Source organism: Mustela nigripes, chromosome 9, assembly GCF_022355385.1.
Source record: "Mustela nigripes isolate SB6536 chromosome 9, MUSNIG.SB6536, whole genome shotgun sequence".
Lineage (NCBI taxonomy): Eukaryota > Metazoa > Chordata > Mammalia > Carnivora > Mustelidae > Mustela > Mustela nigripes.
The window spans coordinates 6,071,647-6,095,872 of NC_081565.1; the positions used below are offsets into that span (position 1 = coordinate 6,071,647).

Genomic DNA, 24,226 nt, shown 5'->3' on the forward strand with positions numbered 1-24,226 from the left:
CAGAAGGAGAAACAAAGAAACAAAATGAGCGATCAAGCTATGAAAAGCCATGAAGGAACTTTAAGTGCACACTACTAAGTAAAAGAAGCCAATCTGAAAAGGCCACGTGTCGTATGATTCCAGCTATATGACATTCTGGAAAAGGCAAGTCTGTAAACAGTAAAAAGGGGTTGGCAGCCAGGAGAGGGAGGAGCAAGTGGAACACAGGATTTTTAGGGCAGAGAAACTATTCTGTATGATACTATCGTGGGGGATGTCTGTCATTATCTACTGGTCCAAACCCTATGGCCTGGGTGACAATGATGCAACAATTTAGGTTCGTGAATTGTAAGAAACGTACCAATCTGGTGCAGGGTATTGTGTGTGAAGGGAGGGGTTATGGGCACTCTCTGTACTTCCTGCTCGATCAGGCTGCAAACCTGAAACTTCTCCAAAAAATAATAATAAAGTCTATTTAAAAGGGAAAACAAGGGGCGCCTGGGTGGCTCAGTGGGTTAAAGCCTCTGCCTTTGGCTCAGGTCATGATCTCAGGGTCCTGGGATCGAGCGTCCCTTCCTCTCCCTTTCTGCCTGCCTCTCTGCCTACTCGTGATCTCTGTCAAATAAATATGTAAAACCTTTAAATAAATAAATAAATAAAAGGGAAAACAAAAAGGAAAAAAAATTAACTACAGCCTGTGGTGTGCTGCTAGATATTTAACAATCGGTCCTCTGTGAGAAGGGACCCTGGATTTATGTTTGTCCATTTCTGGGGTATAAATACTTCCACCACGGCCAACTTCCAGCTATAACATGATGCCAACGAAGTCCAGATTGGGAGGTCAGGCACAGAAGCACCCCAGGATACAGTATTTGCACCATCCAGATACCATAAATGCCCAAAATCCCAAGCCTATAAACCGTAGTCAGTGCAGTAAACTGGTAAGAGGTGAGTTCTCAGTATATATCGCCTTTGTTTTCCAGATAGCTTGTGTCATTGTAACTTTATTTAATTTAACTTTTGAGAACATCTGTCTTTGGCAACTAGCTTCCAAAATCCCGGGCAGTCTCCTGGCGGGCACTCGTGAGGCAGCACAAGCGGATGCTGGCCCGCCCGCCCCTGCGGTTTCCAAGCACCCAAGGGAGGGGAGTCTCTGTTTTGCCCATTTCCGCGAATCCCTGGAGGAGGGTTTCGTCCGCGGCAGCATCACGGTGTACAGGCCATTCTGGATTTGGAAACCAGATATTGTATGAATGGTGATAGCCCCTGTCTGTCCCCCGAGAACTGTCGCCCTTGGCGGGGGGGTCTGTGAAGCCCCCACCTCCTGCTCCGTGTTCGCCAGGGTTCAGGTCCTTCCCAGTGATTTGATGCAACCTGTGTGTCTAACAAAAACCCCGCTGAGCCCTGGGGTCTTTCTAAAGTGACTCATCACCCTCAAGGGTGTGCCCAGAAGGCTGAAAAGTCCTTACAGAGAAAAACTCAGATTTCCTACCAATTATCAGGGGAAGGGGGTTCATCCCCCCAAAACAGAGGCTGCGAGGGAAGGGGAGGATGGGTTGGGTGTGGTGGGAGGGACAGAGGCCGCAGGGCGGAACTGGGGTCCTCAGGGTAGCTGCTCAGCACAATCCCTGGGTGGAGATTTTAAAATAAGAGGTCAAGTCCCCCTGCCCCCAACCAGCCCCCCACCCTCCAGAGTCTGACTCAGGCTCTGAGCCTGGCCACGAGCACTCACCGAGCACTCACACTGTGCAGTCGAGGATCGAGAACCCCTCCCTGACAATGCCATCCGACAGGCCTAGTCGAGCCCCCTGTACTGTGGCCACAGGCCACTTAGCCAAAATAAGCCCATTCCTCCACCTGCGAAGTGGCTTGTCCCAGGCGGTAACTCAGGTAACCGAGCATCGGTGCCGGTGTAAGGCAGGAGAACGAGACACGCTGGACTCGGTCCGCACACGTGTGCAGGGCGCTGAGCCCAGTGCACCGTGCTGGGAGACCGACACTCTCACTGATCCCCCTTTTCCAGGCAGGGAAACCAGGGCTCAGGGACCATGAGGACCTGCCCGAGGTCATCCAGCTAGCTGGTTGGCAGAGTCAGGATTCAGACCCGAGCGGGCAGGCTTCCGCTCAGAGAAGACGGGGAAGCTGAAAGGAGAGATTTGGAAAGCAGGCGAGGGTGCGCTAAGAACAGGAGTGTCTCCCTGGGTCATGGGCTCAGCAGCCCTAAGCCACGGGCCTCTCGGAAAAGAACAAGGCAGAACACCCCTGCCCTAGCATACCTCACCTCCTTCCTGGGAGACCCTCATTGTCCTTAACTTCTGGGGAGTCTCAGCAGACCAGGCACTTTCTGTTCCGTTCTATGAATGAGAAGGAGGGGTTTGCTCCATCCGAAGCCAGGCGGCCGAGGGTGGTGAGGCGCGAACTCTCAACACAAGCTCCTACTCATCCTGCAAGACTCCACGAGAAAAGCCCCGAACGCCTTGCGCATATGTCTGCTTCTGCCTCCTCGGGACTCACTTACATGCTTGCGCCCCTGTCCCAAGTCCTCCAAGGCTGTGAGCTCCCAGCTGCCTCTCTGGGCCCCATGTGACTGAACGGAGGTAGGACGGAGCAGCTGAAGCGCGGACCCAGGGAGCCCTCCCGGCCTTTCTCCTTCAGAGTCGGTTAGACCTCGTCCTGACGTCGATGGTGCATCATGGAGAAAACAATGAGGTTGATGTGTGCCGTTGCGGGTGTTCAGGGAGGGGGCACAGAGGGAGAGGGAGAAGGAGAGGCAGAGCGGGAGGTGGGCAGCTCACCATGGAGCCTGGGTAGAGGAGGGCTCTTCAAACGAGCACCCCTTCCCATCGGGGGGCCCTTCCCACCCTCAAAACCCTCTCTCACCCACCCTTAGAGACGGTGCAAAGGGGACAGGGTTGTTAACTTGCTTCTCAAGAGGGGAAACAGGTCCAGAGAGTCTCCATGTGGCCTGCCCAAGCTTGCCCAGCTGGGATCTTAGCTAGAGTCTCCCTGCCCTTAGCTCCTGGGCCATGCCCCCATCTCCTTCCAAATCTCGAGGGGGTGTAATAAGAGGACCCTCCCCACCGGGTTGTTATGATGATTCCAGGACTCGGGTCCAATGACCAAAAGAGGCCACAAATCAGGCTGCTGGTTCTGCAGCCCTGGCAAATCATGTCCCTGCCCCGTGCCTCAGTTTCCCTGTCTGTATAACACGTGATCCATGGATGGCTGTGAGGGCTCTGAGGGGTGACATCTGGAAAGCAGTCAAGATACGGGTCCCACAGTGTTGCTAGGGCTGACAAGCATGACATGGGCCCTCTGTACACCTCACCTCTCCAGAGGGGGAGGGCTGTACTGGCCAAGCTCCCTGCCAAGCCACGAGGCCCATCTTTGCCCCTCCCTTCTATGAAGCGTCCCTGAATGTCCAACGCCTGGCAGGCTCCCAGGACTGAGGGAGCAACCTGCTCCCCCACAGTCATATGTCCCCACCCCCTCTGCAGGGGGCTGCGCTGCGGGTGGGTGTCCCTCAGCCAGCACCAATCCAGTATGGAAAAGAGTCTGCAATAGGCTGGGCACATTTGCTTAATTCTCCCCTAGCCAGGGCCTGGCCCCAACCTGGGCAGCTCTGATTTCATTAACATTCTGCTGAGACCCTCCCCCACCACCAGACCCACGAAGGCCCCCCACTCACAAAATCAGGATGCTGGAGTGTTTGCAGAGCGGAGGGCAGGGGAGGAGGGGCTGCTGATTGTGAAGACGGAGTCTGAGGCTCCTGGTGAGCCGGGACCTCTTCTTGAGTGAGCAGACGCTGAGTCAGGGTGGGGCACCCCCTCTCAGATGTCCACCCTGCCCTGGCACAACCCCGCCAATGAGCGTCTCCTGATGTTTTGCGCCCTGAGTCCTCACTCTCCTCTCCCTGGTCCCGAGCGAGACCCAGAGAAGAGTCAAAAGGCCAGACCAATCTGAATCCCGGTCTCAGGACCTACGCCCTCTTCCAGAGCCTCCTCTCGTTCCCTGCCCGCCCCCCACAAGCCTCCGACCAGCTGCATTCTGTCACTTCCCCTCTTCGAAAATGCTGTTCCCTCTGGCTAGAACACTTTTCCGCTTAGCCTTAAAGCCAGCCCAGTTCTTCACCTCCCACCTTAGGCACCACTTCCTATAGGAATACAGTTTTTATGGGTTCCAGAATACACTGTGGAAGGGTAATTAACAGATGGGTAAGGACATGTTGGCCGCAGGTGACAGCATGTCAGCTGAACAACCCAGATCCACTGTCACTCTTCACTGTGCAGAAAGTGCATTTGCCATGGAGGGTTTGATGTCATGGGAGGGGGGCACTGCTACTGGATGGGGGTCCCATGCTCAGCTCCCCTGCAAGGGCAGGGACCACCCCCTTCTGAAGCTACTTCCATGGCTTCCTGCCACCAGCCTTCAGCCCAGGACACAGACCGCTCAGATTCTGTGGGAGCTGGACAGACCCACGGGGCCAAACGGACACACTCAGTCCCAGAGGAGAGGCGTGCAGGGTCCCAGTGACATAGCAGTCTGTCCCCGTGGCAGGGCACAAGATGGCATTAAAGTGGTCCCAGAGCCAGCTGCCCAGGCCACCGGGATGGGCGTTGGTTGCTTTAAGGGCCATGGTTGACGTGTTCCTCCACCTACAAGGCGGGTGACCTTGGGAAAGTTACTTGAACTCTCGGAGCCTCCACTGCCTCATCTATAAAGAGGGCATATAAAGGTCCCTCTGTGTTAGGGGAGACCATACATATGAAGCACATAAAGCAGCCCCCAGTGGTATTTGGGGGAACTCTTCCTCCTAAACGTAAGCTCTGTGATGTCAGGCAGCGACTCCCTGGAGAGCAGCCTCCCCCTATCCAGGTCAGAGGGGTTGGCTGAAACCCAACCCACACAACCGCTCTCAGCCAATCAGCACTCAGCTCCTCTGTGATTGGCTCGAAGGTGGGCAGGGACCCAATCCCAGCAGAGAGAGACCCTGGGAGAGAGATACCGGCTGCTCCATGGTTTAGTCCTGGATCCAGCAGTGCCTGAAGTCCCGCCCTGGATTTTTTAGTGATGTGCATCATGATTTTTCTTCCTCTTAAGCCACTTGGGGCCGGTTTTCTCTCCGTTGTAGGTGGCAGCACTGACTAGCACAAAGCTGGAGCCTCACCTACACCTGGACCCTCACCCTTGCCCTGGCAGAACTAGAGCGGTGTGCCCCCACTAGGAGAACCCCCTCCCCCAAGTACAGCACTCCAGAGACTTGTGGGCCGGACTTCGTTATTCTGCCTCCTCTGTTCGAGCCCTGCCCCTGCTGCATGTGCTGTCGTGGTCGTGTCTCCCAGGTGATTTGGGATGTGGGTCTTTGCAGCCTGTTGGGGTAGGGTTGGGGGCTCTGGACAGCCAGAGCGTTGCACCGTGGGGAGAGCTGGGATGGGAGGGCTCCGGGGTCTGACTCCACCTCTACTGTGCAGCCTTGGGATGACAACGCCTGTTTCTGAGCCCCAGGGGTCCCCATGCTCCTCAACTTGATGGAATTTACTGGCACTGCAATTCATTACTTGTCTGTGTCATTATCAGATAATCACCTGTCGCAGGTTGCCTGGAAGCTCCTAAAGGCAGATGGGGGGGTATCTGCCCCGGGTCTGCATTTAGCACGGGGCTCAAGAAATATGTTGAGTAGAAGAACCTCTACTTCTCAGCTGTGAAATGGGAATGTGGATGGCCTTCTGTAAAGATCGGAGGGGGGGAGATGCATGCCCTGAGCTTAGACCCAAGTGGGAGCTTCCTCGGGGAGATGACTTGTTACCCCCGAGGGAGCTGCTGGCTCTAGCAACGGCAGTGATGACATGGCAGGTGGCCGAGGGCCAGTCCCTGGCCAAGTGCTTCCAATTCTGCATCCTCACAACCCACGTGTCCATATCCTTCCTTTGCAGATGAAGAAACTGAGGCCCAAAAGGGGAAACCCTTTGCCCCAGGGAACCACTTGGTCTGGGTCGGACTCACTGGCCCCACTCCGGACCTCTTCTCCGTGGGCGCCGTTTGGACACACAAGGCCACGCACGAGGCCCCAGCCCTTGGTTATGAACTCCTCAGAACTGCTGCCTTCCTAACAGGGACCATGGCCCCTCTCAGAGGCCTGCCTGTAGCAGGGGGAGGTAGAGATGAAAATCTGCTGTGCAGAGGACACCGGTTTGCAAAAAGCAGCCGACATTTGTCACAAGCCGCAGAGCCCAAGAAGCTGCTACAGAGCTCTCCAGAACCCTGAGCTTCTCCTGCGGGGCCTCCAGGCCAGCCCCTAGGGGCCAAAGGAGATACAGCCCACCTCTGATCTCTTGGGAATGGGGCTTTCTCAGCTTTTCTCCCTCCTCCCTGCCTGGGGCTCCCTCCCACGCTGTCTGCCCTGTCCACAGACCCACTATTCACTTAGATTCCCATCTGGTTCTGGTTTCTGAGAGGCAGAGGGAAAAGAGGGTTTAGGGAGAAGCTAAGAGCTGGCTCCCAGTGGAGGTAAATCTGGTACCTTCACTTCTTTTCTTGGTGCCCCGAGCTCTGTGCATTTCCCCACCCTGCCACCAGCCTACAAACCCAGATCCACACGGAACCTGCTTCTGATGGCCACTTGGACATTGGGGTCCCAGGCAGAGAAAGGAGCCAGCATCAAGATCAGCTTTCCAGGCGCCTGGGTGGCTCAGTGGGTTAAGCCGCTGCCTTCGGCTCAGGTCATGATCTCAGGGTCCTGGGATCGAGTCCCGCGTCGGGCTCTCTGCTCAGCGAGGAGCCTGCTTCCTCCTCTCTCTCTGCCTTCCTCTCTGCCTACTTGTGATCTCTCTCTGTCGAATAAATAAATAAAATCTTAAAAAAAAAAAAAAAAAGATCAGCTTTCCTATGAGTGCAAACACCATGTCTAAATGTGGGATCTGCTGGAGCCCAGGGATCACTGAGTGTGTGTGTGTTTGTGTGTGTTTGCACGTGCGTGTGAGTGTGAGCACACACATGTTCTCACTATGTGGTAAGAACCCATGTGCAATCCCTGAGGGAGCATATCTGAATATCTCAGCCTTTCTCCCTGAGCCGTCTTATCCACAGAACTTCTAGAAGTTGCAATTAATCTCTAATTTGAATTTTTAACCTCAAATGCCACATTATAAAAATAGTTGTGTTGTGTTTTATAGGCGGTATTTGTCATGAAATTATACATGGTTACAGCTTGGGCCGTGGAAAATAAAGCAAGATGCTTATTCTGCCTAGGAGTGGCAGTCTGTCCCAGCCAGGCTGGGGCTGCGGCAGATCCAGGCCATCCTTCCAGACAGGGGACCCCAGTCGCTGGGCAGGGTTGTGGGAGGTGGGACGCCCAGGGCTGGATCAACGGTCCCCTCTTTGGAAAGCAGAGTTAGGTACTGGCAAAGGCCACTAGAGCTAGCTAGCTCCTGGGGCCCAAAACTCTTGTTCCTAACCTCAGCTCCTTTTCCAGTGGGGCCTTGGGAAACTTCACTCTTCTTAGTTTTTCCAACTGGGAGAGGGCTTAGCGGTCCTGAGCCGGGTGTCTGTCCCCTCTTCCCAAGTGTCAGAGAGAGTAAAAGAGAAAATAAATTGGCCAAATGGGCGTCGCCCTGAGCCCCTGCCTGCCTGATTTCATCAGCTCCTCGGAGCAGCCCAAGCTCCCAGAGCTACCGCTATGCCCATTTTGCTGATTCAGAGCTTGAGGCTCAGGGAAATAAGGTGCTTTCCCAAGATCGTCAGAAATCGGGGGTGCGTTTGGGGCCAGAATCGCACAGCCAACCCAGGCCCTATCAGCAGCATGCCTTGCCCCCGAGAAGGTGGGAGACCCACTGCACCTCTCTGGGGCCAGCTTTGTTTCTAAACTAGTGTCACCACTGAGCTGCACAGAGGACCAGGGAGGTTGCCCCTGTTCCAGGATCTCGGGCATCTGCATGGGTCGAGCTCCAGCTTCTGATTCAGCATCATGGTGCCCCTTGTCCATCTCCTCCTGGGCAAGCCTGGAGAGCCTGGGTGGGGTCAGGAGTGGGCACAGCCCCAGAGGCTCTGGGCCAGCCAGGCTGAGGAACACGTCGAGGACAAGCGCCTTACTGAGGACACGGTTCCCAAGGTAGCCACTCACTTCCCACACGGCAGGGGAAAACTGGCTCACCAAGAGAGCTCCCGGAGAGGGCCTGGGCGCTCTGGAGACTCCGGACACGCACAGACGAGCAGAAGGCACTCTGGCGGTTCTTAATAATACGATGACAAGTCTCGGACCAGGCCTCGCTCATGGGCTCGCTCCCTCCTGTCCCTCTGCTCCTGGAACAGCCGGTCTCTTTCTCACCTCTGAACCTCTGCGTCTCTTCTTCCCACCACCTGAAGCACCTTTCGGCACCTCTTCTTTTGGCTTACTCCTCCAGGAAGCCTTCCCTGACCCTCCAGACCAAGTAGGGGGCCCCATTATCTGATCTCCTAGCAGCCAGGACATCTCCTTCCTGGCAAGGACCGCACCTCCCTGATCCCAGCTGGGACCCCGATATCCAGCGTACGCCTGACACGGGGCAGGTGCTCAACAAATATCTTTGGAAGGAAGGAAGGCAGGAGGGCAGCGTCCCTGGGATGCCTCCCCCAACCTTCCTCTAGTGAGGTCGCCATCCTGGGAGCCCTGGCCAGCCCGGCCCTGAGTTCACTGCACCAGCAACAGTTGCCTGGAACAGTGACCTCGCTTTCGGCCACTTAGATCTTTGCCTTTCCTTCATTCCTTCCCAGTGAAACCAGAGCAGAGCATTTTTCCTTCTTGTCTCCAGCCATTTCCCGCTTGGAGCCCTGACACTCTCCCTGCCCGGGGTTGCCCTGGCTGGGCAGCCGGCTCTGTGGAAGTTAAAACACAATGTCCCTAGGAAACATGAGAGTCCCAAAGGCTGGGGTCCCTCCCCAGGCCCCAGCCCCCGGCCCCCTCCGGCCCCACACTGCCCTGGGGTCCTCCTGCCTGACTGCTAGGGGGGCGGGCCCTGCACGAGGGGGTCCTGGAAAAACCCGTGCCTTCCTCAGCGCACTGCAGAAGTTTCTGGATGAGAACTGGGAAGGCGGGAGGCATAGCCTCTCCCTGGCAGGGCCCAGGACGCTTCCAGCAAGAGGTCACTGTGGCTCCTCGGCCATCTGGGGGCCCGGCATGGGGTGGCTGGCCTTGCCCTGAGACTCTGGCTTTGGGCAAGTCACTCGGCCTTTCTGAGGCTCAGTTTCCTTATCTGTAAGAGGGGAGGCAGGCAGATAGGGCAGGACAGCAGGCAGCAAGCGAACGACACTGCCGTCATGCTCCACTCTTTGGTCAGGGCCCAGAGCGCGCCTGTCCCCTGGGGTTTTCCCAGCACAATGTCTCAAAACAACACACCTGTGCACCGAATGAATGTGCAAATTAAGGGGTCCCACCCAGTGTTCTTGGAACCCAAAGCAAGGTGTCTCTTGGAGGGCGTGGGGAGGGGGTTAAGATTCGCCCTGAGGAGAATCAGGGGACAAAGTGCCAGGCTGTCTTCTGTCCCGTTCCTGGGATGTCCTTCCGGCCAGCCGGCCCCTTGTGTGGGAGGCAGCCCTTCCACCTCCAGGTCCCAGAGAGGAAGCCGGGTCTCCAGGCTCCCAGCTGGGAAAATGTGGCATTGGGAGGCCCCTCTGGCTTCCAAGCCCACAGGGGGAGGGGTGGGGGGCTGCGAGGGGACGTGGGGCCTCCGCGAGGACCGGGTCAGCCCGGGCTCTCAAGAGAAGCTCGTCCTCTGCCCTTCGCTGCAGGGAGGCGGCCGCCTTTCGCTCTGTGCATCTCCGCATCATGGAAAAGTGGACTGGGGGGCTCGAAGGCTCGGGGAACGGGGTGAGTCACTTAGGCTCTCCGAGCCTCCACGTCCTGCACTGGAATCCTAACAGCAGATACCCGTGTCCACCTGTACTCGGCTCCAGCACTGCCCTGTGTCTGTATGTCCGTCCTGCTAGGACGCACGGTTCCTCTCCCGGTTGCTGACCCAGGCGCTCAGAGAGAGGAAGAAACCCACCCAGGTCACACAGCCGGTGTGGACGGTCCCCATGCAAACAGACCCTCGGTTGACCCGTTGTCATCAGCAAGAAGAGAGTCTCAGCAGGGGTGGGGGATGCAGAGGCAGAAGGCCCAGGACAGACCAGGACGGGGGCCGGGCTCCCCAGAGGGCCCCGCACCCACCCTGAGAAGGGGGGCGGCCAGACCCCGGGCCCCGCGTGGCCTGGCTGCCCGCTGGCTGGACCGGCCGCCCGCAGGACCATCTTGAGAGCATTAGGGGCTGCTGTTAACAGATGTTTTCTGTTACGTGTTATTTGTTAGTCTAATGAAAGGAGGTGCACTGGCTTTCAAGACCTCGGCATTCGGCGGGGGTTTTATATGGGAGGCCCGCGCCGAGCTCTGGTACAGGAGAGGCCCCGGGCCCCTGCCAGGCGCGCCCGGCGGCTCCCGCTTTGATTCCGCGGGTTGCAGTCATCCGCGTGGTAATTCCAGCTCTGGTTAAATGTCACTTTTAATAAGGCCATCTCTGGCGTGGAAACGTCTGCGCCCACGGCAAGGGGGGAGGACGGGCCAGGAGGTGGGATGGGGGACCCAGGGGGCAGTACCTGGGGCCGGTGGGGACAGCCTGGCCCTGGGGACCCCACAGGACAGCGGCGGGCAGGCAGGATGCTGGGAGGGGGCTTTGGCAGTGACAGGAGAGGTAGAGGGTCCCCCGCCCCCGCCATGCCCCACCGCTGGCAGCTGCAGGGTCTGTGGCAGTCCAGGGGTGCTCACCCTTTCGTGCACAGAAAGATGATGGGGAACCTATTAAATGCAGATGCCCAGGCCCTGTGGAGCATCGTGCTGTGGGCTGGGGTGCGGCCCTAGGACATGCATTTCAACCGGCTGCCCCGGTGATTCTCATGCAGTGATTTCTGGGACCACGTGTTGACGAACAGACGGTGCAAACTCCCTCAGACCTGCGACAGGCCGCGTCCGGGGCCCCACCTAAGGCCTCCTGGGGAGCAGGGCCACAAAGGTAACACCCCTGACCTGGTCGGCTCTCAGGCTACAAGGTGCTCGCTCGGCTCTGGGGTGGAAAGGCCCCTGTGGAAGCTTCCAATTTCCCTGTCCCGGCCCCTCACCCTTTCACTGCTCCACACCAAGGACCGTCCCCCAAAGACTGCCCGGCAGCTCCTGTCCACCTCCTGGCCCCCATGACCCCTCCCGCCCCGCCAACCGGAAGGTCCCAGCTGCCCCTCCCATGCACGGAAAAGCAGAATGGATCACAAGAGGGACCAAAAATAATGTCTTCCAGAGCCTACTTCGTCTTTTAGGATCTAATAAAAGGTATCACCGGCTGTAAAGTGCCCCGTGTGGACGGCGCCTGTCATCACGGTGGCTCTCGGAGCCAGGCTGGGGACAGGCAGCTTCCCAGATGTGGGAGGGACACAGCCTCATAGGGGCAGTGAGAGCATCTGGGTTGTTTAGCGAACCTGAGATTCCACGACTCCTGCCCTCTGGCCGGGGTGAGCTCTGCCCCCACTGCCACCCGCGAGCCAGCCCCCGGGTGAGGAGCCCCCGCCGCGTGCCCCCTGCCCCCAGGCCCTCTCCTGGCCCCTGGAGCACCCTGACTGCTCAGCATGGGAGCAGGCCGGATACCGTCCCCCTCTGTCTAGGCAGGAAGCCCCCCTCCCCGGTGCTCTCCTACTCGCCGCAGCCGCCTCACAAAAGCCACTTAACCCTTTGGCCCATCCCCGAGCCTTACGGGCCGCTCACCGCTCACCGGCTGCCCGCGGCCCCTGCCCACTCAGAGCCTGGACTTGATCTGTTGGGCCCCGGTTGGAGCCCTGACAAAGGGGCGTGAGTGTGTGGGTGTTGAGAGTGTGCAGGTGCATGTCAGCGTGTGTTGATGAAGGTATGTGTGTGCAAGCGACTGGGTTTGTGTGTGTGTGTGTGAGTGTGTAAATTGGGCCGTGGCAGGAGACGTGAAAGGGTTTGTGGGGGGGGGGTTTGTGTGTGCATTTGGGAATGTTGTGTGTGAGTATGAGTGGGTTCGTGTGTGTGCATGTGTGAGGGAGAGGGGTTTATGTGTGTGAGTAGGTGTGTGTGTGGGGTTGTGTGCGGGAGTGCATCTCTGTCTGTGTGTCTGGGAAAACCAGTCCACCACGTGGTCCCCAAAATGCCAGCCCGTGACCAGGTCTTCAGTGACCTACCACAGAATGAGAAAAACAGAGACAACCGGTGACTGTGTTAAGCCAGATGAGGTCAGGTTTGAGGACCAGCCTTGACTCGGAGATGCCGCAGGGGTCTCCCTCGGACGCAGCCGCGGGACGGTGGTGGTTGTGAGGCCGTGGCTTCTCTGGGCAACTCTCACCATCGTCCCCCTGCCCCCCGCCCGGCCCGTGCTTGTCGCTCTCAGCCCCTGGAAACCTCACCGGAGCCTGGGGTCTGAGGGTCTGCGCAGGTGGCAGCAGCTCGAGGCCTGACACGTAGTCGGCCCTCGGCAAAGGGCCATGGAGTGAGCGAGTGGGTTAGCCTGGGGGCGGAGCCAGACTGGGCAAGGGGGCCGCCCTGTCGATGTTCCTGAGTCAGGGACCCTCCGCTGCTCTCCTGGGTCTGGGAGGCTGCAGACGGGCCTGCATAGAAGGAGACCATTCTGGATATTTCTAGACAGGAAGGGTAGAGGACCTCCCCCCACCACCACTCACTTCACACCTTCCCAAACCCAAGCTGAGCGGACCCCGACAGTGCCTCCCATGGGCCTGTGATCCAGACCACCCCGCTGAGGGGACCCCTTCGGCGGGCTGCCCCATGGCCCCCTGAGTGCAGCCCACACCTGCCTGGGAGACCAGCACGCCTCCCAGGGGCTCCAGGGATGGCCTTGGGGAGTAGCAGAAAACAAGGGCTTCCGAACAGGACAGATCTGGGCTGGAACCCTAAATCCTCAGGAAGATGGGGCCTCGGCCAGGGGCTCATTTCCCTCCACGCAGAACGGGGACGATGAGAGGACCCACTCCGTGCTGGTGGGACAGTGGGGCTCCGGCAGGTCTGTGGAGTCCTGGGGGGCACACGGCGAGCGCCCAGTCAACGAGCCTGTGACGGCCGCCGGCCACTCTCCCTGAGTCCCTGGCACGACCCCTGTCCCTTGTCCCCTCCCCCAGCCTCCAAGCCCAGGGCAGCCCCTGGCCAGGTTCCAACCCTGTTGTGCCATTTGGAGGATGCATTCAGGGGACCCACGGGCTCTCCCTTAAATCACCCCCAAGATTCGCTCGCACCTGGGGTCAGCCACCGTGCTTTGGGTCTTGGACGCCACGCGAGCCTGTCAAGTTTCACCTTATCCCATCTGACCTCACCTTCCTGCCTGGGACAGGCCACCCAACCCCCTCCTTCTTGTCTTTACCCATTTAGAAACTCAACGCGGCACAGGCCCATGTAATAGCCCGACTCCGTGCAGCCCTCCAGGCCTATCCCTTCCTGCCTCTCTGCCCCCTTTGGTTCCCCAAATAAATCCGACGCCTCCCTTCCCAGCTGGGAGACCTTGGGCCGGTTGCTTTGCCTCTCTGGGCCTCCAAAAAATAGGGACGGCATGTCCTTAGTCCTGCCTGACTCACGGGGCAGCTGTGGACATGACCCACTCGGGGCTCACCACACCTAGAGGGACATCCCTGTCCATGGTGCCCATTTCACAGATGGCAACACTGAGTCTCGGGTTGCTTTCTGGGCCTCAAGTGTGGTGTGCAGGCAGGTGTTATCACTGCTGCTCCCAAGCTACTTTTCCAGAGTCTTCTGGGAGGGAAGAAAGCTCTAGCCCTGTTGAGTTTCTGCCCATGGGGAAGGGCCCTTGTGGCACGCTAGCTGGTCCAAGGCTCCTGTGCCACACCCTCAAGCTCCACGCCGATCATCTGCATGACCACCCTGGAGCCAAGAATAATGAACTAACGCAAGGGCCCGGCCTGCTGAGAAAAAGCCGGAGAGGCACCCCTCCCACCAGCCACGCTGATGGACCGGGCAGTTCTCTCCAGCTGAATTCCCCTGGGCTCGCAGCTTCCAGACCTGGTTCCTCAGCCTCTCTCTCAGCCTCCTCTTCCCACTCAGGGCAGGTGCCAAGGGCCGCCCTCGCCAGGACCCAGGCCCCGGAGACTCCATGTTCCTGGGGCATTTTCTCAGCCTGATCAGACCGTGATGAAGGACAGGAGAGGCCTCTCAAACATCTGGGTCCTGCCTCCCACTGTTCAGGTGGGAACTGAGCCCAGAGGAGGGATGTGACATGATCAAGGTCATGGAAAGGGAGGGGGCAGCAAAAGCCAGGGCTCCTCGCGCATGGAAGGGGAGGCTTTACCCCCCTCCCCGCCCCCTGGAAATGGAGGCAGGGAAGCAAGAGAAGAGGGAAGAAAAGCAGGTTCGATCGGAAAAAAGCCCTTCGCGGAAGAAACCCTTCTTGTCTTTTTCCCCACCAGCCTGTACTGTCCCGGCCGCCCGCTTCCCGGGCTCCTGCCATCACCAGCCCAGGGGCTGCGTGGCCACCTGTCACAGCGAGCTGGGGGAGGCAGGTGGCTGAACCACATGGCCAGCTGCGGGGAACAGTGTGACGCTTCCTCCAAACATGAAACCTAGAATTGCCACAAGACCCAGGAGCCGCTCCGCTCCACTTCTGGGCGCAAACCCCGAAGAACAGAAAGTGGACATGGGAAGAGGTATTTGCCCACCCACGTTCACGGGCATTAGTCACGGCGTCCTAGAGGCGGAAACACCCAGGTGTCCAGCAGCAGATGAATGGAGAGTCGTGACGCGGCGTGAGCACACACGCACACGCGCAGCCTCGCAGGTGCACTGGAATATCCCTCAGCCCCCCAGAGGAAGGAGATCCTTACACCGGCGGCCACGTGGAGGAAATTGGAAAACGTCATGCTAGGTGACATAAGCCAGACAGCAAAGGACGAATGTCACAAGCTTCCCTTCCATGAGGTCCCTGGAGTCGTGGGATTCACAGAGACGGACAGGAGAGGCGTGGGTGCCAAGCGCGGGGAGGAGGGATGCCGAGTCGGTGTTTCATGGGTGCAGACTTTTATCCGGGGAAGATGAGAAAGGTCTGGAGACGGAAGCTACTGACGGTTGCCCAACAACCGTGAATGTGCTTTATGCCCCTGAACGTGTGCTTAAAAAATGGTACAAGAGGTAAACCTTCCGTTGGGTATATTCCACCACAATAAATGCTTTCAGAACTTAGAGGCAAGTTCTGCTGAGCCCTAGATGGTCCCTTACGGTCCTCTGCTCAGACACTCGGCCATTCCCGCCCATCGGTGGCAAGGGGAAGGGGCACGTCCCTACCCCAAACCAGGCTCACTCTCAGCTTCCTGGGCCCCCATTAGCAGCTGTGGCCGAGGGAGCGGCTCTGTGGAGGGAGCCCCAGGTCTCCATCCCGCCCACCCCAGGGCTCTAGTCACCCTGGCTCAGCCTGTGCCCGCAGCTTCGGAGCACGGGGCTGCCCTGACTCTCTTGGTCCTGAGGTCTCCGAAACAGGTACCAGCCCTCCAGAGGCTGGGGGCGGGGGGGGGGGGGCTCCCCAGGAGCTTTGTTTATTTTCCAAGTGTGTCCGCATCCCTGTTTCCGCCCTGCCCACAGGAGGGAATGCTTTAAAGAAAATCTCAGTTATTAATGTGGTTTCTTTTGTTGTAAGTCATTGCAAAGGCACCAAACCAGGGTTTATTTTCCTAACGTGCTTGGCATAGCTCAGCGGCGGCCGCAGACTTCAGCGTTTGATTTGGGAGGAACGCGAGACCCCGGTTTGCTCTGAGTCACCAGTGAAGCCACAGCCTTCCCGGCCAGTTCCGGGGGTGCCTGCTCTGGGAAAATCACTGGCGAGCATAGGGTACATCTACTGGTGGCTTTGGGAAAACAAAAGAGCAAAAAATTTAAAAAAAAAAAAAAAAAGAACGTGAACCTTGCTACCCTGGCAGATTTGAAAATGGATCAATTTTCTTAACTCATGAGTCTCCCCACTGGCCCTTCATTTTTAATACGGGGTCCTCCATCTCTTTGTGATGTCAGTTTCTTTCTTTGGGCCCAGAAACAACTCCAGAAGCCACACAAAAACCCACTTTTGAGCACGTCCTGATCTCCAGCAGGCGCCAGCGTTCCCCGCAGGCCCAGGACTAGGGGGTAGAAGTCACAGCCCAGAGCCCATGCCTGCTGGCCTGGGGTCCAGAGTCCTGGCACCCCGAGGTTTAGTTGGCCACTTAGGAAAGGGGTCCAGTGATGCAGGCCTGGCTCACCGAGATGCGGGGAGGAAAGGTTCCTTCTCCCCCACTTGGAGACCTCAAGACTCGGCATCCGTGGTGAGTGTTAGTGGGTGGGGGTCACCTGCCCGAGAGGGAAGCCTATGGAAGAAGAGCAGGGCAGTTGACTTCTGTCCTCTCTCTGCAGGCCCAGACCCAGACGGCCAGCTGAGAGGGTCTCCCAGACCAGCAGCAGCCACGCAGCACCCCAGCCTCCGCTACCCTGCCTGCCTCTCGGGGCGTTGGGACTCTGCCTGGCAGCGGGCACCCTGGCTTGCGGCTTGGGGCTGGCCTTGCGGGAGATGTTTGACTCTATATAAAACATTTGGATTTCACGGACTAGTGATTTGCTTTCAATCTAAGGAATGAGTATAGGGTTACTGCCTTTTAATTTCGCCAAGTCAGGACATTAAAATCAAACAATCTCCAGTTACTATCCCTAGTTCATAAAAGAAAGGATGGTCAAACACCAAAAGTGAGGAGGAAAGATCCCAATATAACCATCCCAAACACAGAGAATCCTTTACACTGGAAGGGGAAGCTTCCTGACGAACTCTCCCTGTTGTCCCGTTTGCTTCAGCTTCCAGAGGCCTGGGGAAAATCTCCCCCAGGGGGCCAGGGGAAGCACTGAGCTAGAGGGCCCTTCCCCCGGCAGCGCTGGGCGGGGTTTCCGAGGCAGGAGGCAGCCGTGAGCCCCTTCAGCCTTCAGCCCTTTGTCGCTCACTGGTGAGGGGAAGGAGGTCTGTGGAGGTTGTTGCTCTAGCCCCATCCAACCTGCCCCCACACCCAGTACCTTCTCTGTCCCCAGTACAGTCCTACCCCTGGGGTGTGGAAGCCCCACCACCTCCGGAAAGGCCCTGCAGGCCTCCAGGGCTCAGTTGAGAGTGGCGAGGCCCCAGGGGGCCGCTGGGGAGGCCCAGTATCCACCAAGCTGCCTGGGGGGCTGCCAGAGACCACCCCCCCGCCCCCGCGCCTCCAGGCACTTAATGTCCCCAGCTGGCATGAGCTGTTCTGGAACTCTCCAGAAAAACCCTGGGTTTGGAAACCTTCTCCGCTGTGTCCAAGAGAAGCAATGCCTTCCACTGTCTCTCCCCACGGCTGGGGGCCAGGGTGGAGACAGGCACCGGCCCCTGGCTAGGACTCCAGTAGAGAGAACGCCCGTGTGACTGCCGCCCCCTCTCCTTTTCTCCCTTCGTTCTGGGCTTCGCCTTCAGTTTGCTCCTCCTCCTCTGCCCTGCCAAGGCTGCCAAGGGGGTCCCGCATTCACCAGAGCCCTCCCTTAGGGGAAGCCAGCTCTGAGCCAGCCCGCTCCTCCCAGGAGACCCAAGGTCCTGCAAGAAACTCGGGGGGAACAGAGCCCCTCTCCTCCTGAACCCGCAGGCCCCCCACCTATAACCCCTGGTCCAAACCAGACACCTTCCTTCTGGTTTTCCCTCAGGGAAACCCCAGCTCCCGGGGCGGGGGGGGGGGTGTCGGCCGGCTTCATGCTCACCCTGGAGACACCGGTCCATTGTGGCTGGTGGGCAGCGGGCGCCCCTGGGAGGGAGCCAGTAACCACCGGACGCAGCTGGCACCAGCTGGGTACCGAGGCACAGCTGTGTGTCAGGCGTGCCTCACGTCCGCACGTGCTCCTGGACCAGGTTTCAGATGAGGCTGAAATCACCTCCGCTTTCCCGGCACCTTCTCTCATGTGAAAAGCAGGGCATGTGGCCAGCCGGGGGCTCTCTTGTCTGAGACCTGGAGGCTGGTGCAGGAAGTGGGGGTCCCCAGGAGTGGGAAGTGGTCCTCCCCGCAGGCCAGGCTGCTCCCCAGAGCTAGGGGCGGGGACTGTGGTGTCAGCCATCCTATCTCCTCCACAGGGTGTGGGTGAGCTGTGGGGACTCCTCTGACCCCCCCCCCCCCCCCCCCCCCCCCCCCCCCCCCCCCCGGCCCCCCCCGGGCCCCCGCCCCCCCCCCCCCCCCCCCCCCCCCCAGCCCACCAGCCCGGGCCTGGGACCTTGGCTTTATCTTCATCTTCTCCTGCTCTGGCTCCCCCTCCCCTCCCCCTTCTCACCAAAGACTCAGGCCCCTGTGATCCAGTGTGACTTTCAGGGGAAAAAAAAAAAGCCACTTGGGTGGGTTGTTTGTTTTTAAAGCCCTTTCCTGATGACCTTTAACCTCGGCAGTGGAGAGAGGCCTAGCTGGCTCCTTCGGCTTGGGAGATGGGGGCCCGGCATCCCTGTCCTAGCCAAGGAACCCATCCGAGGACCCAGAAGTAGCTCGGGTGGGATGGGGGGCAGGCGGGCCGAGTTCGGACGGAACCTAGTTGTGTGACTTGGATGCTCTGGCCCTCGCAAGACTCGGTTTCCCTAGCTGTGCCGCGTCAATAATCACACCCACTTCCCAGGGGACTCGATCCGGCAGCGCGGCCCCGAGGGCTGTCCCCCCACACCCCCGCCCCGGGCACAAAGGCGGCCCACTTCCCCGCCGTTCCCACGACTCGCGGCGGTGGCTCTGGCCAAAAGGCGGCCGGGCCCCTCCCCGGGGGTCGAGAGCCTTGGTGCCCGCCGCCCACGCGATCACGGGTCACGGACAGACAACCTCCACCGTCCCGCGGCGCGGCGGGGCCAGCCCGGCAGCCCCCCCCCCCCCCCCCCCCCCCGCAGCGGGTCCCGCGCCGCGCCCGCGCCCCGGGACTCTCTCCCCCCACCCCGAGCTCCCCCGACCGGCCGGCCCCGGACCCCGCGCTTCCGTTCCCACGCCCCCGGAGCCCCGGCGACCCCGGCGCGGCCCCGCCCGGCGCCCGCACTCACCGTCCTGCGGCGTCGCCTCGCTGCCGCTGCTGCCCCCGGACGGCTCCCGCGCCGCGCCCTCCCGCGCCTCGGCCCTGGCCGCGGGGCGCACCGCCAGCCGCCCGGCCGCCGCCACCTCCTCCAGGTCCAGGAGGTGGCTCACCGTGAAGTTCTTGCGCGCCTGGGCGCAGTCGCCGGGCCCCAGCGCGGAGGGCGGCGGCGGCGGCGGCGGCGGCGGCCCCGGGCCCAGCGGCGGCTTGTCCAGGGCGAAGGCGGCGGCGGCCGCGCTGTCCATGCCCGCGAGGGCCCCGGCGTCGCCGGCGCGGGTGGCAGGCGCGGGTCGGAGCGAGCGCGCCCCGGCCGCCCCGCGCTCGGGCCCCGCTGCCCGCCGCCTCCTCGGCCCCCGGCCGCCGCGGCCCGCCCGGCGCTGACGTCGGGGAAGCAAACTTTCGCCCTCCCCTCGGCCGCCTCGCCCGCTCCAAGTTGCTAAAACGCGAGCTCCTCGGGCCACACGCCCCTTCTTGAAGCGGACCTCGCCCCTGCCTCTCCTCCTCCCTCCGCCGCGCCTCGCCCGCCCCCACCCTGCGGCTGCGGGGGGCGGGGAGGGGGTCCCGCGCCGAGTCCGGCGGGAGGCTGGGGGCGGGGAGAGGGGGAAGGAGGGGTGTCTTCCCTTCACCCCTCCCCCCCACACCATAAGGAGTAGGAAAGTTCAGTGTTTGGGGTTGGTTAAATCCCCCAACAAGTGTGTGTGTTGTGGGGGGGGGGGTGTGGGAAGCAACCGTGGCGGGATTAGCAGCGCACACACTCCCCCCTTCACTGCCCCTTCCATTCACAAATTCCTCCGCAAGGGTGAAGGGGGGCGACTCTGAGACAGCTGACAGCGGAGAGCCCAACTCCCAGCTCCACCCTCATTCCCCCACGCACCCCAATGCCTTCCTCATCTGCCCAAAAGAAGCCAAGGTCCACCTTGGTCACTCTACCTGCCCCCCGCCATCCAGGAAGCGGCTCATTCTCAAGCTTCTGGGGTGTAGACACGGCGCGGCACCCCAACACACACACCCCCGTTGCCCACCTCCAGGAAGCTCCAGGCCCTTCCCAAGGAAAACCAGGCCGGTAGGAGAGAGTTCTCCCCTCCAGAATTCCTAGTTTACACGCAGAGAGGATAGACAGCCAGACGACAGCCAGACTGACAGATGGACAAGGTAAGAGAGAGGCAGGCTTGGGTCTCTGCTCTTGTTTTTGTTTTTCAAGGAAAGCGTGGAAAAGATGCCTCTGGTGGCAGAACTGAGACTGAAAGCCATCCGGGTGCCACGGGCCTTTCCGCAGGCAGCTGCTGGGTGCCCTGGCTCTGTCCCTGCACAGCCATTGTGTCGGAGTCACGGCAACAAGCCCACCAGGAGCGAGCCTTCAGGGTGTTCTTTCTGTGCTTTTGCACAGAGACCCGGCCCCTGGGAGCCTATAGCCCAGCAGACTGGGTTCTGCATGAGTCACATTTTTCCCCCAGAGACAATGGAAAAACCCCTAAAATGAGACTGAGTGTCCCCCAAGTGGTGTTGACCGGGGCAGTCCTCAGAGGTGCACACATGGGCGGATTGAGGGTTCAGAGCTAATATGGTGTTTCTCCCTTAGAAAGCTGCCCCCCGAGGAGTGCCCAGTGAGAAAAGCCAGCAAAAGAAGGGGCAGTGCACACGGTGGGTGTGGCTGAACCATTTTCTGTGGGACCGAGCAGAGTGGGGCAGCTACTGGCTCTGGGAACTCGCTGGGAGCGCCCCGCCCTCCTGGATCGCCCACCAAGCCAAGAGTGGGGGCTCATCCCAGGAAAAGGGCTGCTGAGTGTCCCAAACAGCTTTGGTGTCAGAGACCAGGTTCCGGGCCCAGCTCTGTCTCGTGCTGGCCTCCAGGGGGTCGCCTTCCCTTTCCTGACCCCCAACTTCTTCCCTGTAGGTTGGGCCAAATGAAGTACCAGTCTCCTGGGCACTAGGGGGATTCTGCAGGTGAAATCTTGGACCCAGGGCCTAGAATACAGGGAGGGACCTGGGAAGGGCCCAGGAAATGGTCTATGTCCCATTCCCGTGGATGACAGATAAGGAAACTGAGGCAGCAAAGGCAGAGGCTCCTTCCAGAGCTCGGAGAACCAGATTGTTTTGTCTAAGCTCTTCTATTGAACAGGTGGGTAAAGTGAGGCCCAGGGCCCAGAGGTATGTGAGTGGGTCTCAGTCACAGCGGCTTCCTCCATCAGCTTGGTCATTCACTCATCCTACACGTACAGAGAGGTTATGTCCTGGATCTCTGTACGATGATGATGGTCTGGCCCCAGCTTTCTGGATTAAAATGCAGACCTTGATCTTCCTCGCTGTGGACCTTAGAAGTCTCTTTACACTCTTCCTCTCAGTTACCTCATCTGTAAAATGGGCAGTTAGGAGAATTAAGTAAGTTGATATAGATATAGATCGATGAATGGATCAACAGGTCAGCAGATCCATCTATGTATTGTGGGGAACCTCGCATGGAGTGAGCACTCAGTGTCAACAATTGTCACTTTTAAAACATTTATTCCAAGGGGTGCCTGGGTGGCTCAGTCAGTTAAGCGTCTGCCTTTGGCTCAGGTCATGATCCCAGGATCCTGCGATCGAGTCCTGCATCGGGTCCCCTGCTCAGTGGGGAGCCTGCTTCTCCCCTTGCTTGTGCTCACTCTCTCTCACTCTCCCTCTGACAAATAAATAAATAAAATCGTAAAACAAAACAAAACAAAACCCACACTTTTCTTCCAAGGAACAGTGGAGGGCAGTGATAGCGAAGTCAGACTCTGGAGCAGCAAGGGGAGGGGACGGTGGGGGGGCGTGTCTTCCCCCCTACTTACAAGCTGTGTGGCCTTGGGGAGGTCACTTATCGGTTCCCTCTGAGGTTGGTCCATCATCTCTACATGGGGATCATAAAGGACCAACCCAAAGAATTCTCGCAAATTTGGCATTATTGTTATTATTATTATTATTTTTAAAGACTTTTTTTATTTATTTAATTTATTTATTTGAGAGAGAATGAGTAAGAGAGAGCATGAGAAAGGAGAAGGTCAGAGGGAGAAGCAGACTTCCCAAGGAGCTGGGAGTTGGATGTGGGACTCGATCCTGGAAGTCCTGGATCATGACCTGAGCTGTTCAACCAACTGAGCCACCCAGGCACCCCTATAATTATTATTATTATTATTATTATTATTATTATTATTATTACTGCTGTTGCCTTTCAGTTGTTGCTACCTTTGCCAGTCCTGGGGCTGGGGGCCGGGGTGGCACGGACATGGCAGTGTGGGGAAGGAGAGGCATAGCCTCTTTCCAAAGCTCAGCCCTCGAGCAAGAGAGAGCTCCAGGCCCGTGGCGCCGTGGAAACGCACCCAAGGAAACTCCAGTTAACCCCAAGAGGACAGAACTCATTACCCCAAAGGGATATGGCTAGAAAAGAAATAATTTCCATGGTCATAGAGATCAATGCTGTGATGCTAACTCAGAACGGGGAATGAGGGGTGAATAGGATCCCGGCTGGGAACCTCTGTTCGACGAGGGCTTAGAGAACCAGGCCTGCTCCCGGCAGCTGGGATGGGGACAAATAAAGGGGAGCAGAGACGAGCAGAGATGAGCAGAGACGAGCAGAGACGAGCCCTGCTCACCAGAGAAGATTTCATGGAGAAGGAGCTGACGTTTAATCGGTGGGTCTGTTGGGATCCTAGGTCTGACCATGAATGGAAGTGCATATTTGGGGCACCTGCGTGGTTCAGTTGGTTAGGCATCTGCCGTTGGCTCAGGTCATGATCTTGGGGTCCTGGGATCGAGCCCCACGTCCAGATCCCTGCTCAGCGGAGAGCCTGCTTCTCCCTGTCCCTCTGCCCCTGCCGCTCTCTCTCTGTCAAATAAATAAATAAAATCTTTTTTTTTTTAAAGTGCATATTTACCTGAGTCTCAAAAGCTCATGTGCTTAAAAAAAAGAAAAGTTAATTTTCTTATCACAGAAATAAGATGCTTAGAGATTTTAGAAGATATAAATAAAATTAAGAAAATAAAAATCACATATATTCCATTGTAAGAGCTCTCTGACTCACAGTAAGTACTCAATATACTTTTTAAAAGTTGGTTTAAGGTCATAAGAGACTCTTAATCTCACAAAACAAACTGAGGGTTGCCAGGGGGAGGGGGTAGGGAGAGGGTGGTGGGGTTATGGACATTGGGGAATGTATGTGCTATGGTGAGTGCTGTGAAGTGGAAACCTGGTGATTCACAGACCTGTACCCCTGAGGCTAATAATACATTATATGTTAATAAAAAATTTTTAAAAAATTTTAAAAACCCAAGTTGGTTTAAGGAAAGAGATTGAGGATAATTGCTATATTTATTCAATACGACAAGGACAAGGAATGAGCTAAAAATAATTTTTGAGGGGCGCCTGGGTGGCTCAGTGGGTTGAGCCTCTGCCTTCAGCTCAGGACATGATCTCAGGGTCCTGGGATCAAGCCCCACATTGGGCTCTCTGCTCGACAGGGAATCTGCTTCACCCTCTCTCTTTCTGCCTGCCTCTCTGCCTACTTGTGATCTCTCTATCAGATAAATAAATAAAAATCTTTTTAAAAAATGATAATTTTTGAGTATATCTTTCTAGCTTATATCTATATTCTAGATAGACAAAGATCATCTTGTAAGTCAAGATATTGTAAGTCGAGCTACAGTGTAACAACCTTTTGTAAGTTGCTGATTGTGTCTCGTCCACCACTATTTTTAATGAAAGCCTAGGGATGCATCAGTCCCTACTGTCAGACATCCATACTTCTTTTCTTAATAATAAATACCTAGGATGTCTGGATATGGTAGGCTGATAATAGCCTCCCAAAGATGTCCACCTCATAATCTCCGGAATTCGTGGATTTGGTAGTAGATGGAATTAAACTTGCCTCTCAGGTGACCTTAAGTTAAGGAGATCCTTTTAGATTACAGGGTGTAATCACGTGGTCCTTTAAAGTGGACGAGGGAGGTCAGGGGGCCAGGGTCAGAGCCACACACTGTGAGAAAAACTCACTGGTGTTGAAGAAGGAGGAAAGCAGCCACAACTAAGGTGGGCAGCCTCGAGAAGCTGGAAAAGCAAGGAAGCAGTCTTCTTCCCCAGAGTCTGTAGAAGGAAATGCAGGCCTGCCCACCTTAATTTCAGCCCAGGACTCTCTGATCTCTAGGCTGGAAAGG

General features: G+C 57.9%; 1 protein-coding gene across 1 annotated transcript in view; it reads right to left on the reverse strand.

The window, feature by feature from the left end:
• The window catches only part of PRRX2 (paired related homeobox 2), a 42,283-nt gene extending 22,958 nt beyond the window's left edge, over nt 1-19,325 (reverse strand). The window contains exon 1 of the mRNA XM_059412180.1: nt 19,029-19,325. Within this exon, the coding sequence (XP_059268163.1) occupies nt 19,029-19,302 (274 nt within the window). The 5' untranslated portion in view covers nt 19,303-19,325. The remainder of the gene's footprint in view (nt 1-19,028) is intronic.
• Between the last annotated feature and the right edge of the window lie 4,901 nt (nt 19,326-24,226).